The sequence below is a fragment of the Cibotium barometz genome, chromosome 36, assembly GCF_041138505.1.
Source record: "Cibotium barometz isolate CiBa-2024 chromosome 36, ASM4113850v1, whole genome shotgun sequence".
Lineage (NCBI taxonomy): Eukaryota > Viridiplantae > Streptophyta > Polypodiopsida > Cyatheales > Cibotiaceae > Cibotium > Cibotium barometz.
In genome coordinates this window covers 29,305,320-29,321,422 of record NC_141081.1, presented here as the reverse complement: position 1 = coordinate 29,321,422, position 16,103 = coordinate 29,305,320, and the positions used below count along the sequence as shown (strand labels likewise).

The following is a 16,103-nucleotide window of genomic DNA, read 5'->3' as shown; positions in this document are numbered from 1 at the left end:
CCCCGATGCAATAGCACAAGTATGATGAAGCACATGGACAGGGCCTTGCCTTTGACATTAACATTAGGCCCATACTTAGGAAAATATATGGGATATTCGTGCACATCCAATTTTGAAAGGTTTCCAAATGCAAGCCTTTGAAGAGATATTCCCATCTAAGTTTAGCATGTCAAGCTACAACTTTGTGTTCGCCCGCAACAACAATGGAAAGCCACTCGATTAAAGGCAATGCAACACTTTCATATGATGAGATCGTGGCATGAAGATACCCAAAGATCATATCACTAACAAAGCCCATCATTCACAACTTCTGAGGATAGAAGCAATTCTAGATGGGGGAGGAGGGGGATTGTTCACACATTCCATACATCTGAAATCCTTGCCTCTAACCTACAAATATTATAGCCATATGTCTAATGATGTAGCAAAGGCCATTCATAAGCCTTGTATATATGGGTAGAGATAGGTAATGGACACCCACTTAAGTTGGGCGACTAAGCAAAGCCCATCGATATACATACAACTTTTGATAATACGAATGGAAGAATTCAAGTGCAAAGCTTTCTTCTTATTTGGAGCTCTTATCTTCTTACTTGCTTGGTTGTAGGGTGCATGCTTGTGTGCGTGTGATTGAATTGTGATGAGTGTGAATGATTGCTAGTTTAAGTGAGTGTGATTGAGCAAGAGTGGAGAGAAGAGTGGTTCAAGCTTTCTAGCTTAACTATTGCCTTTTAGAAGGATCCTTAAGAGGATTGAGAGTAAAGGAATGGCTCAAACAAAAGGGATTGGGACACCTCTTAACCTCTTTTGCCTCTCCAATTAGGACTTCCATGATCCAAGACGAGAGTTCTAACCCACTAACAATATGGTTCCTTGCTAGAGAGCAAAAAGGTTCTTGACATAAGCCAGTCTCCTTTTAAAACTATAATCAAAGGAAAATGTGGCATTCCTCCATTTTGTAAAACACTTTCAGTAGTGGACAATAGTGGATTGCCGCAAAGCATGAGATACAATATTTATGTGGTGGCAAATTGCTCCAAGATCGTTTTAGTGCATTCTCCATGTTTTTTTTTGTATATTTTAGAATTTGCATATACAATAAAATTTATGCTATAATATTTTTTAATACTTAAACACAATTATGTAAAATTACTTCACATAACCTGTATAAATATACTACATATTAATATAGGTTTAGAAGAATATCTCTTTTTATGACACAAAAACTAGAAATAAAGACTCAGATTACAAAAATGAGAAGAAAACTCTTTCTGCATTACAACATTGACCCTGTGGAGAGGCATCCCCAATTTAAATCCATTCCGAAATGAATGTTAAGTCCAAGATTTATTTCAGTACTCAATAGTGGATGAGGTTTTATTGCTTTCGTGGAACATTTTACGACAGCAAGTCGTAGCAGACCTCCGGCCGCTTGAGGCCAGGCATGCACAGTTTCTGTGACCAGCATCAAAGTATTAATCAATGAGTTCTTGTTAGGAGATAATATAATGAAATGTTTTTCTATTTTCAACAGGTCTCAAGGTTTTTCTATTGAGGCTTTCATCAACCGCCCATCATGCATGTCAGCTGAAAATGAGGATGGTTACAGATTCATCCCCCGCTCATCATGCATGTCATCATGCATGTCAGCTGAAAATGAGGATGGGCAGGAGATGGACAGGGAAGACTCCCCATCCATGAGGCATGGACAGGGGAGATCTCCCCCTTTCAGCTGAAAAAGGGCATGGGCAGGGGCTGGGCACGCCAGCCTAAGTCACTTATCCCCTAGAGGTTAGAAGATTTGAGTATGGAGTTAGGGGGACATTACCCCTTACAAGATGGAGGGCAGAAATCAAGCCTCAAGATCTAATCCTAGCCATCCACATGTTTTCATATCAAATATCCACCATCCACTTGTATTTAATCCTAACCATCCACTTTTTCTTTTGGTTGTGAGTTATATTATGTATATGTAGGTGTCAGGGTTCAAAGTGATACCCTATTCTGGGCAGCTTGGTGCTATAGCCACTCCAGCAAGGGCCCACTAACAACCATCCACTCATGTTTAATCTCCATCCCTCATCTTTTTAAAATCTCTTCCCTCCATGTGTATTTTAACCTATCCCTCCACGGTTCTTACTCTCAACCCTACACTTGTATTTGATCTCCACCTTACATGGAAAGAAGGGTGATAGGTTCTGCACCTCAAAGGCAAAAGCAACTCGCAACAACGTAGCCTCTGACCATGGACGGCCCAGCAGCTGGAGTCCAATCGGCATACCTTCACTATCATATCCAACCTGCACATTTCTCCAACAGCGATTAAAACCAAACCCTATTGAGCAGAAATGCTAGAAAGGAAATCTGAATCAGATAGAAAAACTCTGTAAAGGAAATTGGATAAAAGTGATCTGTTACAGGTATTGTAATCGCTGGTAGCCCAAGGAAGTTGGCCGCAATTTGATATCGCATTAGCTTTTCTGCACCCACATACACCACAATACAACACAGATGGGAAAATATATAATATAATCCCGAGAGAGAATTCGATATCAAACTAGTCACACAATTTGACTCGAATGGGTAGCGTTATGAATATATAACATAAGCCAGGGAGATAGGAACCCACAAACATGAGCAGTTTGTTAGTATAAATTGGGTTTACATGGTAGAGGGGACCTAAGCATGGACTTTAGAGCAAATATATAATATAATCCAGAGAGAAAATTTGATATCGCATTAGCGACACACAATACAACTCAAATGGGTAGGGTTATGAGTAGATAGCATAAGCCAGGGAGCATTTTGTTAGTATGAATTAGGTTTACATGGTAGAGGGGACATAGGCATGGGGGGGGGGGGGGGGGGGGGGGGGGGGGGGGGGGGCCTGCTTTGAGCATTGATTACATAAACATTTTATTGAGTATCTCATGTTTCTAAAAAACATAAAAGGAATTTATACCTCCAACATAGTTGACCTCTCCGGCTTTGATAGCACGTTGATGTATCGGCTGTGAAGTACACCTGTTTGCTTTCGTGTTGGATGCCATTTTTAGGTCAGGTTTCATGAATGACGACAATGTCTAGATAAGAAAAACATAGAAAGGGAAGAAGAGTGAACCAGAAACCTCCCTTACCCTGTCGACGGAGTCACAATGATATCTGCTTTTTTGAAGATCTCCATGTGGTAGTGCATTTGCCGATACCTGAACAAAAAATGACCACAGCTTGGTGAGGCCAGAAACCCCCATGCTATCATCCATAGATGTAAGACATGTCTGTCTGTATGTATACATACACACACATGCACACACATACGTGTGTATGTATGTACCTATGAATGTATGTACACATGCTATCATCCAACTATGCCAAGCTGAAATATATCTGCAACAATCATGTGGCCTGCAATTAAGCTGCAGATTCCTCACCTCAACCTCTGTGCTGCAAGATATTCACAATTGTTAAAGCAAGAGTAGACAGCAAACCAGACACGAGTATCCAGACCCGACTCTGCCCGTCCCCTACAAGATACATCCCAATTGTATGAGTGTGAAGCCAAGGTTCCCCATCAATATGATTCTTGTGATTGCATGGTGGAAAACAGTCATGATCACACCATTTGGCATAGTCGAGACCAAGCGAGGTAAAGGTTTCACAACCAATCGTGATAAAATGTCCCCGCCGCATCTCCTCCACCTCAGGCAGAGTGACTTCCACAAGCTTTCACCAGCACAAAGCAGCAAAGAAATCAGACATTATTACCAAACACCACTCTACAGTATTTTGAAAGGACACTGGAGCCAGAAATGACACCACTCTACAGTATTTTGAAAGTACACTGGAGCCAGAAATGACACCTTGCATCCATAGCGTTGCTGCAAGCCATTTAATGCCTTGTGGCAAGTCTTGTGTATTGGACCATCACAGTCTTCAAACCACTGCATCAATGTTTATATGGATTTTTTATTTTTATTTTTTTGTGTGTGTGTGTGTGTGAGAGAGAGAGAGAGAGAGAGAGAGAGAGAGATTAACACCTTACAAAAAAACAGAAGGGTCTGTGCAACCAGAATCATACATCAAGAGAGTATCTACCATACACATCGGCATGAAAAATTGTTGACTATAAACTAGATAGGACATGATACAAAGGCACATGACGGTGTGACTAACATCTTGATAATAAAGCTGGAAAATTGTTGACTATAAGCTAGATAGGATATGATACAAAGGCACATGACAGTGTGAGTGACGACCTATAAATACCCATGTGGCATCTGCTCCTGGGCCCTTGCAATAAAATTCTTTGGGTTACAAGTGGGCCAAGGTACGTCCCTATAAAGGAATCCATCCCGTGTAAACTAGGTTAGTATAGAAAGTAAAGGAGGTAATTCAAATCTCTTCTCCTATCGGTTAGTTCTGGCAAGACTTAGTAAGTTTGGGCATTTTCAGCCATACTTGCAAAGTCCTACAAAGACTATCCAATGAGAAATAGGTGTTTAATGCAAGCCATAACTTTCGAAGTCCCCGTGAGACGCAAGAGTAATTGTGGCTACCAACCTTTGAGGGTCTATCTGACGTCATCTGGTGTGAGGCCTCACATGTCTGGTCTCTTCACTCTAATGGAAACATCCTCCCTGACTTCGGTCAGTGTGGACATGGATCCCAAGTGTGAAACATCTTCAAGGTGTGCACCATCCTAGGACTGGTCCATCTTTCAAGGCTAGAATGTTCCCGAGAACTCTGTAATCTGGTAGGAAGTCGTGACAAGGCTCTGTGACTGTCCAATAATCTTTTTAGCATGAGAGAGAAAGAGAGTAGCTCTAATTCACATATATAGACTGAATTAAGCAAGAGACAAAAGAGCTTCTCAAAATGCAGGCGTGCTTGCATTCAAACAGGTCTTTATAAAATGATACCCTTTTTCTTCAAAAACTTCTTTTTCCCCAAAATCACATAAAAATACCCCTTGTATAAAAAAAAATTTGTGTTAACCCTTGGAATATAAATGCACTGCATCATCACACCTTGGTATATTTTGCAAATCTGACGCTGCTAATTAGGCTGTCACCTTCTGGACTTCCTAGTTCCTTGAGCAAAGGCAGGTTGGTCGGAGGCTGTCATGACAATAGATGATAAGAGGTTCACAAGCACACGTCTAGGGGTGCGTCCACTACCCAAACACCCACTCCTACACACCAACATACACCCCCACACCTGCACGCACACACCCTGTGCCCACATGCGCATATGCACACCACATTAGCACGCGTGCAAAAACCACTGTTCTATTACTTTCCCCCACACACTTTTTTTGTGAAAACCATGCTTCTACACACGCACGCATGCCAAAAGTTGGGCCTTAACAACCAACGTACTGGAGTTGAAACAATGCAGTCGCTAGGAAGATTCCCATGTATGACAGTGTACCTGCGAGTGCTCCATGTAAACAATAACAACAGAGGAAAAATGAGGTGTATCTATTTTCATGATTGTCTGCTTTATGCTGCGTAGGAAACCAACTAGATATAAGGTTCTCACATTAAAAAAGCATCCTCCACTGTCGCTGCATGAATTCCAACCGTACCAACAGTCCAATTGAATGGCAACACCCTGCATGAAATACCACATGCTCTAATGTACACCAATCAATGTCATCCATAATCATGCACAGAAAACGAGTAATATAATTTTATGAAAGAGAAGCGAGCCTAAACACAACAAAAAGGAAAGGATTTGATATAGGTACCCAAAAGATGAAACCCTGCCAAAGGTGCCCTTAAAGCCAACCACCCCACAAAGAGCTGATGGCAAGCGCACGGATCCTGGAGTAACACAGTTCCACAAGAAGTTACTCTTTTAAAATTACTTATTAAAAAATATAAACATAATTTTGATTGAATGTTCTAGTGGACCCTAAAAGAAGAAGATAGCAAACGAGTGTTAATACCTCCACCATCAACACCGAGTGCAGCTGGACAGAGCCCAGCAGCGACAGCAGCAGCTGATCCCCCAGAAGATCCTCCCGAAAATCTACTCTTGTCGTAGGGGTTTCTTGTTGCGCTACAAAATCAAGAATATGTGATCAGACTCACATTTGTTCCTCCACAGAAATCCACTGGGACAGCTTTATCATAGGCTGCCATCCTCGCAAATCCCCAGCCTCCCAGTGTGCTCTCCTTCCCCTCCTCTCTTTCCCCACGGTCCGCTCCCCTTTTCCTTCCCCTCCTCTCTCTATATATCCTAACCCCCCCTTCCTACCTGCCTTGCCAGCCATCACCACGCCCCTTTTTTTTCCTATGTAGTAGCAACTTGACTGCCCAGAGTGCCCATCTGAAAGCAGCTTGATCTCTTGCCCGAAGGTGGTACCATTCTGACCGCAAGCGCAACGATTTGAACTCAGGACCTCCCCCTTCACGATCACAAACCCACACTGTTAGGCTACACACCCATTGACAGCCAACACCACCCCCTTCATGATCACAAACCCACACTGCTAGGCTACTCACCCATTGGACGCTAACTGTACATGGCTGGCCGCTCTCAAGAGGGAAACTACCTCATAGGAAAGTCACACCAGCGGCTGTAATGCCAAGTGATCTCGTTGGCCCGATCAGAGAGAAAGGGACCCTGGTGCCATGTGCACAAGAAGACCTCGCACAGTCTATGCATGCACCAACACCACCCTTTACACCCCTCTACTCCCCATAGCCCTCCAACCAATACACCCCCCCCCCCCCCCCCACACACACACACACCCCAATCTAACCCACCACCAACAGTAGTGCAGATGTAGCAATAATGTAACGAATAAGAGAAGTTGCGGCACCCGTAATGTGGATTGATGCCTGTGATCCCCATGCCCAGCTCATGCATATTGGTCTTTCCAACAAGTACGACACCACACTCGCGCAGACGTTTCACGCATGCTGCATCATCTTTCACTTTTCGTGCCTTAGGCAGCCACTTTGAGCCTCCTGTAGGTACTAGTGGTAAGTCAGATAGTTTTTTTTTTAAAGAGTATATATGCTTAGTTATGGGCATCCACCAGCAGGTGTAGGTTAGCAGGATTCAAACCTGGGTTCCTGCACAGTGCGCTACATGGAAAATACAATTAAAACAAATGTGCCATATTAGCTATTTACAAGATCTTTATGTGCCTGGCATACGGCACATACTGATTACATATGGGGCCCTTACCTGTAGTGGGATAGGGCAAGCAATCGATCTCGTCTTTTACTGCTATTGGCACTCCATCCAAAATAGATAATGGTTGCCCTGCATCAAAAAACTAGACACTTAAAAAAAAACTTGCCAGGAAAAGAAAATGTGAAACCCCTAAACAAAAAGAGATTAAACAGAAGATTAGCTAAATCAACAAAAAAAAAACCGTCTCTTCTTCTTTTTTTGTCTAAGAAGAGATCCTTTAATTACACTGGGAGGTGGCAAAACGGATTGGTTGAAAATCCACGTCACAGGGGAGAAACACTTCCGGCCTAAGGCAGTCAACTGTGTGGTGTGGACATCTCACAAACAGACAACTCAACAACTCAAGCTGCAATTCATGGGATTTAGATGCAAGGCCCATCACACGAAGATGAGCTCTAACTACTTGGGTTATGCCCATTTGTCGATGAGAATAGGTGTTAGATTACTTTTAACATTTCTTGCACTGGCTAATGAGGTGATAGCTCAAGTGGTAGAGATGTTTATATATACCTAGATGAATCCAGGAACATGTCCAAATTCACCTTATAAGAAAGTGCAATTTATAACCTCACGGTAGTCATCCACAAGACAATAAACCATCAACTCCATCATGCATAGTATGGACTAGATACTTCGTCATCCCCATTAATGTGCTACATGATAGCTCAAGTGGTAGAGATGTTTGACCAAGACCACAAGGTCCTGGTGGGTTAAAAACCCCACATGGTGTTTCTTCAGCAACATTGCCTATGTGCGGATTAAAAAAGTGCCTACGGGCGATGAAAAATGGTAACTATGGGAGGAAAGTCAAGATATTAAACGATCAACAGCCTTATAGCAGTTGCAACACAGCTACTAGCATAAAGAAGGGGAACATGTTTCTGTTGAGCCTTGCCTCTCACAAACCCTTCGAGTTAAAAGTCCTGGGATAGGAAGCCATTTACAATTGCTTGGGGAGTCCAGCACCAAGTATATATACCATGCTCATGCAGGCGTATGGACTTGGGCTGGTGACAAGCTGATGAGAACTTCATTGTCACCACAAGGACCTATCAAGTAAGGATGGCGTTTATCAGATTTGTGGAAAGAAGAAAAGCCTTTATTTCATATTTGCTGAAGGGCCCCCACCACAAGCGGTGTATTTGCTTATATTGCTGACATACTCAAGAGTACAAAATAGGGGTTACCAATAGGCTGATTTGCTGATGTGCACAATTCTGTTATAAACCTGCATTTTCTATTTCAAGCTGACTGTTGGCATATAACTGCACGGTGGACTGCTGAAATGTGCTGTGATTGATGCCTGTTGGGCTCCAGATGACTGAACACAGGACTCCTGCTCATCTGGGACAGCTTTCTGATATTCTCCTTGCTTGTTACTTGCATTTTTCATCAACATCTCTGGCTGGAAATATGAAGACGAAACTGCCCTGAGCTTTTTTTGCTCTGGCTTGGGTCCCAATTACCCACCACAAGGGGTGTATTTGCTTAAGGGCCCCCACCACAAGTGATGTATTTGCTTATATTGCTGACATGTTCAGAGTACAAAATAGGAGTTACCAATAGGCTGATTTGATGTGCACATTTCTGTTATAAACCTGCATTTTCTATTTCAAGCTGACCGTTGGCATATAACAGCACAACCAGACTGCTGAATTGTGCTGGGGTTGATGCCTGTTGGGCTCCAGATGACTGAACACAGGACTCCTGCTCATCTGGAACAGTCTTCCAATATTCTCCTTGCTTGCTACTTGCATTTTTCAACAATCTTTCTCGATGGAAGTATAAAGACCCGACTGCCCTAAGCCTTTTTTGCTCCTGCTTGGGTCCCGATTGCCCACCACAAGGAGTGTATTTGCTTAAAAACCCCACCACAGGCGGTGTATTTGCTTATATTGCTGATATATTCAGAGTACAAAATAGGTGTTCCCAATAGAATGATTTGCTGATGTGCACAATTCTGTTATAAACCTGCATTTTCTATTTCAAGCTTACTGTTGGCATATAATTGCACAACAGACTGCCGGGATTGATGCCAGTTGGGTTCCAGATGACTGAACATGGGACTCCTGTTCATCTGGGATGATGGAAGTATGAAGACCCAACTGCCCTTTTTATAGGAGAGTGGAGACCGGAAAATAGGTATTAAATATCTTTTTTAATGTGATTTTCCCTTCCATGCTGCCCCATGTGTGCAAATGTCCAGTCCTTGTGTTTTTCATATGGCTGCCCTAGCACTGAGCACTTCATCCCAAGTCTTGGTAAACCTTCCTAGACTTTGACTTTACAACCCGTTCCAGTCTAATAAGCATCCTGGACATTTGTACAAAGAATATTCCACATGGGTTGTATAAAATCTGCAGGACAACTCATGACTTGACTCCTCCTAAACCTAGATGGCAAAACGGCAATGTGCCCCAAAGGTAATTCTGGATATACTTAATGTCCAAATATATCCACATGGCACCCTGGAACAGCATGTGCAGGAGTAGCGAGAATGAGAGGGACATACCCTGGTGTTTCGCCAATTCCACTTTCATGGAAGTCAAGCAAGGACCTGATTTTCTGCAATCAAGTCACAAAGACAGGTCCTTGTCTAACTCTAGAGAAGAAGAAAGCATGTGCCCAACGTGTTGGTAGCCAAACTGCAGACGAGCAATGTCACACAGGGGCCATGAACGCCGCTGAGATGTTGCGGTGTGAGAGCACAAGAGCTAAGCTTCCTCTGCATCCTCATAGAAGAGTGATGTGCCGCCTGCTAGGCAATTGCCCCCAAGTTATGATGCGGGCGGGTGGAGGAGAATAGGCAGACAATGCGCCACCAAACTTGTTGGGCCTTCGGGCAATCCCAAAGGTAGTGTCGCTGGAACTCATCAGGGCCGCTTGCCGTCCCAAGGTCGCTAGCCAAGTGCCCACCACAAGGCCCCGGCTAGCCAACAACTACAAGAAGAAAACCCCTACCAGAAAAGTGGTCGGGGCCTGCCAGTGAGGGGAGGCTGTGGGGGTGGTGCCATGGATCTGCTACGAAAGGATCCGACGCTCCAGTCTGGCTGAGTACTCAAAGGAGGAAATGTGGTCCGGAAGAGGCCGTGGGGTCGCGCAAACCCATGAAGTGCTCCTGTTGGGTCTGCTCGGGAAGTGGAAGGATTTTCTCTTGAGCTGCATTTTGTCTCGGCTCCCATCCCAGGGTGGCCCTTGGACTCGAGATGTGCGATGGTTCTTCTCCGCGGGAACCTTGAGAGAGTTGCGCCCTGCACCCAGCATTGATCTAGGCTCCCCACCGAGAGCACCCCTAGAACCCTCTCTTCCGCCTTCCTCCCGCCCGATCACATTATTCTTAGGGCAGACTGTGCTCCTGCCCTACCTAAGACCAGGCGCCCATCCCTTTATCCTGTCCCCACCCCTTCCTTCGCCCCGTAGCTACTCTTTATCAGTTGGGTCGTCACCGGCAGGAGCGCATGAAGAAAAAGGGAGAAGCAGCAGACCGCTCCACGGAGTATGGATGGGCGACGGGCATGCAGGAGGAAACTCCACACTCTCTTGCTCTTCGTGTGACAAAACATTGTTGACAGCAGATACATGGGGGCACAATTTTTATGTTCAAAAATGTGCTGGGACAGACCATGTTTTTTTTTTTTTGAAATACTTGTATATTCAGAGTTTTATTGATGGTGTATATTCTAATTGATGGTGTATATATATTCAGAGTTTTATTGATGGTGTATATTCTAATAAATTATTTGATATGTATTAATTAAATGCTAGTGACTATTTAAAAGATAAGCTCCCCAACTTCAGTTCTCCTTCTATCTTTCCCTTTGAGGTTTTTTATAAAGAATTGTGGACCTTAAATAGAAAGAATATGGGTGAATGCATGTATGTAAATATGGATACTGTAGCTCTGACTTGCTTGTACTGCAGTTTTTGAACAGTTTCAGTTAATATATATAATTATTATTAATCCAACCAAAAAAAAAGGATATGGGTGAATGCATGCAAATAGAAAGCATATGGGTGAAGGTATGCAAATAGAAACGATATGGGGGGTCATCATTCTATTGCCTTAAATAGAGAGGATATGGAAGGTCTTCATTTCATTGACTTTTTCGAGCATTAATCATTACATACTAAAATGAAACCTTAGAAAAACACTCTTATTTTTGAAAGTCTCACAGAATATATTTAATGGAAATGCAAAAAACATTTTAGTGCCATATTAAGGTTGTGTTTCATGGGGCTGCCAAAGTGCACAGCCAGAAGCCGATGGGCCCTCGTGTCTCACCAGAGACATACATACTCATCCTCCGAGAAGCATCCTTAGGCCTTTGGATGTTTGAGTCAAAAGTATACTATGTAGCTTAAGGACTTAAGCATCTAAATCATTATTCAATCGAAAGAAAGAAAGACCTTTTTTGTAACGAATCGTGGAAAACTCGGCCTGTTTGAGAACATCTGCTTCATAGCAATTAATAAAGACACCCATGCCAGGCAAAGGCTGAAGGGACTCTTTCACAGCAAGCAGAAACCGTTTCGCAACCTGAGAGACAAAAAGAAGAAAAACAATATATATGCAATGAGCAAGGTGGGTATCCATATGAAGCACACTTCCTCTCCAACAAATTTTGACAAGCATGTAACATACTGTTGTGGGTGTGATTGTCCCGGAGTTGTATGCATTGGAGTAGTCTCGGATAGTCCAACGATGAAATGGTTCCATCGCGCCTCCATTCACATGATGAGATGATGATGATGAAGCCACACAATCTAGTGCACGTGCTAACCGCTCACTTGAGGAGAGTTCCGGGTCTAGTTGGAGCACTGATGGCTCCTTATAAACTGCCCAAATGCACACTACTAAATTTGATAAATTGAAAATTTTAACCTACCCTACTTTATGCAATTGATAAGGAATGCTTTGTGCCTTGCATGGCAACAAGAGGTTCTTTGCACTTTGGCCCAAATGTGTGCATTTGGCCGCCTTTGGGCCCTAACGGTTCGTGTTTAAATTTGAAATCCCTCTATACATATGACCCTCATGTGGTCCATGTGCCACTTATGTGATATCTGTTAAAATACGTTTGAACGAATTGATAACTATGAACCTAGATCATTATGGACTACTATACATTGTGGGAACAAAAAAGGCCACCTAGTGGACCTTGCACACGTTTGCTACGCCTTTTGATACATTGTAGGCACAAAAGGCCACCTAGTGGCTGTTAGACATGTATGCATTGTGCAACTGCCGGTAGGTGAACTTTTGCATCAACCGTGTGTTAATTGATTTGGGCTCATCGTACTCATTACATTCAAACGTATTTTAATACATATCACATGCCAATTGATTTGGGCTCATAGTTCTTAATACATTCAAATGGCAGTTGATTTGGGCTGATAGTTCTCAATATGTTCACATGCCAATTGATTTGGGCTCATAGTTATCAATATGTTCAAACATATTTAAGACATATCACATGCCAGTGTATGCATACATCGATTTCTAGTTTCAACACGGATCATAAGCCACAATTAGAAAAACACAACATGCCTTCTTGGATGTAGTGGAGGCTTCAATCGAGTTAAAACTTTGAAGGCTGAGATGATGTGTGGAGCCATATGGATAAACGGCTGCAAACTATGGAGATTCTAGAAAGGTCGTTTTTGAAGCCATTCGACCATGCCAAGATTAGCAATGAGAATACATTAGGCTACCCAAAGCACTACGTTAGCATGCAACAATGTTAGGGGTGGTTGTAACTTGAAAGGCATATTGATTTGGGTTAGGGGTAGATATTTAGGGAAAAGGGGGCGGGGGGTCGAATTGAATGGGGACTCCCGTTGGCAAACCTAGGTGCTCTCTAGGTGATGTGGAGCCCGTGCAAGCACTAAGTGGCCATTTTTGGGAGAGCGTGTGAATAGGCCCCAAGACACACAAAGAAATGAACCTTAAAGAAGGCATGAGCCTTGAAAAAGGCACACTAAGAAATGAACCTTAAAACAAGGTGTGCATGTTTTCAAGAGGCCCAAGTTACTCACCTTCAATGGGATATTGTGGCACGTGCATGGGGGGTTCGTGATAACGGGACTTCACGAAGAACTGCCACGATACGAAGGAACCATCCATGAGTCTTATGATGTAGCAAAACAGTGAAGATATCCAAGGAGATGCTGGCGCACGCGCGCGCGCGCGCACACACACACACTCACTACAGCTTCACCTGGGTTATCAAGTTTGCATTCTTCAAGTACTGTAAACACAATGCTCCTACTATGCGCGTTTCGAGAATCCAAGCACAGCATTTGAGTAGAAGTCCTGACATGGTGGGCGCTGTGGTGCAAAACATACAGACATTGCCTTTCAATCCAATGGCCAAGAACCATAACGCGGTAAGAAATTGGCCTTGCCCAACATGAGCAAACTACAGAATTTGAATTACCTTTGACATTAACGTACAGATAATCTGCATCACTGTCTGCGTCTGTGCTCACGAGCTCCACAGGCTTGAAGGGCATTTCTTCTTGCGCCATTTTAGACTTGTGCTGTGTGCGAATCGAGTAATGGGCAAATATAAGGTGATTCGATGCTGATTGAGGCAGCAATTTGTGTGTGTGTGAGAGAGAGAGAGAGGGGGGCCAATTTGATATATAGATTCAATAGGTTGGCGGGCAAAGCCCCCGTTGGGGTTTATATATACATTGGGTTTCAAAAAGAAAACCACCCTAGTGGCTTTTGTTGTAATGCATTCCAATGGTGCCTCTAGGCTTGTACCCTCGAGAGTACTTTGCAACTAGAGTTAAAGTTAGCTAAAGTTAGCTTTTTAAATTTGATGTCATTATGGGAGTGGGTAGATTGGGAACCTTGTACCTCCCTTTTGGGTGGAAAGGGTGTTACCGCTACCCACTCTCGCATTTAAAAGGAAAAAACAAGTTAGTTGAGAGAGAGAGAGTGTGTGTGTGTGTGAGAGAGAGAGAGAGTGTGTGTGTGTGTGTGTGTGTGAGAGAGAGAGAGAGAGAGAGAGAGAGAGAGAGAGACACTTTTGACCGAATCCAAAGAGCTTGGGAGTGGGAGTGGGAGAGAGAGTGGGAGAGAGAGAGAGAGAGTGAGTGAGAGAGAGAGAGACTTTTAACCCAATCCAAAGAGCCTAGGAGATCACACTAAGAAGAGAGAGAGAGAGGGGGGGGGGCACAGTCCTCCATTGAGCTTGGACAAGTGGAGATTATGCTCTTTTGCACTCTTCTCATGCACAAATCCACAAGTACTGTTGATGGCACATAGCAAGAGAGGAAATTCAAAGGAAATAATATAGTAGCTTGAGGTCTGAGGAAGGTTCTTTTTGCAAAGCATGATTTTTATAACCATGGCATTAGATCCAAATTACAATTTATAACCATGCTATTAGATCCAAATTTACATTTACCAGATACAAAATCTCAAAAAACCTTGTGTGGACTCTAGAGTGACCAGATTCGATTAGGCCTCATATATTACCTATAATTGTTCAATGCTTTAATTCCCTCTTAGTTTCATAGCCCCACAATTCTACTTTGACTACATTGATAGTGTTGTCTTTGAATCTACTAAAAAGATGAAACATCCTTTCAAAGAAATGTTGACTAGCAAAATTAGACAATGTTGATTGTTGGAATTTGAGCATGACAATGGTGAACGATCATTGTCAAAACACCATCAATGAGATTGACTAATGAAGAAAAGTATAAAGAGAGACAAATGGTGATGATCATTGTCAAAACACCATCAATGATTGACTAATAAAAAAAAGTGTAAAGAGAGATTGATGGTGATGATCATTGTCGAAACACCATCAATGATTGACAAATAGAGAAAAGTGCAAAGAGAGATTGATGGTTACTTCACATTTGGGTAGTCTTAGTTCACATTTGGGTAGTCTTAGTTCAGTGTGACAAAGTCGACTGACTAAGTAATGGTGACAACACCCCTAATGACACATCTTGGCCCATCAAGAAGTGCCCCAAATGTTTCTCTTTGTCTGCATTTCCTACTACAAATGCTAGTACTAGTCCTTTGGGTAGTCTTAGTTCACATTTGGGTAGTCTTAGTTCACATTTGGGTAGTCTTAGTTTAGTGTGACAAAGTTGACTGACTAAGTAATGGTGACAACACCCCTAATGACACATCTTGGCCCATCAAGAAGTGCCCCAAATGTTTCTCTTTGTCTGCATTTCCTACTACAAATGCTAGTACTAGTCCTTTGGGGTTGAAATGTTTAATACTATGCCTAGAATTTGAAGGTTGTGAGTAGTAGGAAAAAAAAACCTTCAAAAGAAAGTCACAATTTTAAGTATATGCCCTTCCAATCTCTGCACAAACAAATGGAGGTTTAATATGAGCCCGTCAAATGAAAATTTGAAATCACCCTCCAAAGTAAGGGGATGCTCAAAGTCTCAGCTCCTCCTTTTTTCTTCTTTTTTTTGAAAATTGACATTAGTCACACCACCCCATCTTGTGGAGCGAGGAGGAGATTTGAACTCATACCATCCTTGGCTAGAGTGTTCGTCGTCAACCAAGATGGCCAACGCGCCAGCCCTAGCTCCTCCGCTCCTCCTCTTTGCAAGTGGGGAGGCAATGCTTGTGTATATATATACGAACACATCCTCTCTTTTTTAGGAGGGCGGGTTTGGGGGTCTTAAAGTATGTGAAATTTAGGAGGGCGGGTTTGGGGGTCTTAAAGTGGGGAGGCAATGCTTGTGTATATATATACGAACACATCCTCTCTTTTTTAGGAGGGCGGGTTTGGGGGTCTTAAAGTATGTGAAATTGTTGAAATACTTTTTTAAAAAAGAGGGGGTATATAAAAAAAAGGTTTTTGTGTTTTAAATAAATTGGTTTTTCATTTCAGGATCGAAATCCACGC

The 16,103-nt window shown here is 42.8% G+C and overlaps 1 protein-coding gene across 1 annotated transcript; it reads right to left on the bottom strand.

Annotated features, from left to right (window-relative positions):
* Positions 1-1,245: 1,245 nt before the first annotated feature.
* Positions 1,246-13,914, bottom strand: LOC147617753 (fatty acid amide hydrolase-like). The gene is made up of 20 exons (XM_086775985.1): positions 13,647-13,914; positions 13,428-13,537; positions 13,246-13,306; positions 11,852-12,045; positions 11,617-11,746; positions 7,201-7,278; positions 6,830-6,977; positions 5,951-6,063; positions 5,750-5,825; positions 5,542-5,613; positions 5,379-5,430; positions 5,028-5,117; positions 3,861-3,941; positions 3,620-3,723; positions 3,432-3,524; positions 3,138-3,206; positions 2,963-3,024; positions 2,419-2,480; positions 2,205-2,300; positions 1,246-1,455 (listed from the first exon to the last, which is right to left on the bottom strand). Exons 1-20 carry the CDS (start codon positions 13,735-13,737, stop codon positions 1,399-1,401), a joined length of 1,839 nt encoding a protein of 612 aa, XP_086632111.1. The 5' UTR covers positions 13,738-13,914; the 3' UTR covers positions 1,246-1,398.
* Between the last annotated feature and the right edge of the window lie 2,189 nt (positions 13,915-16,103).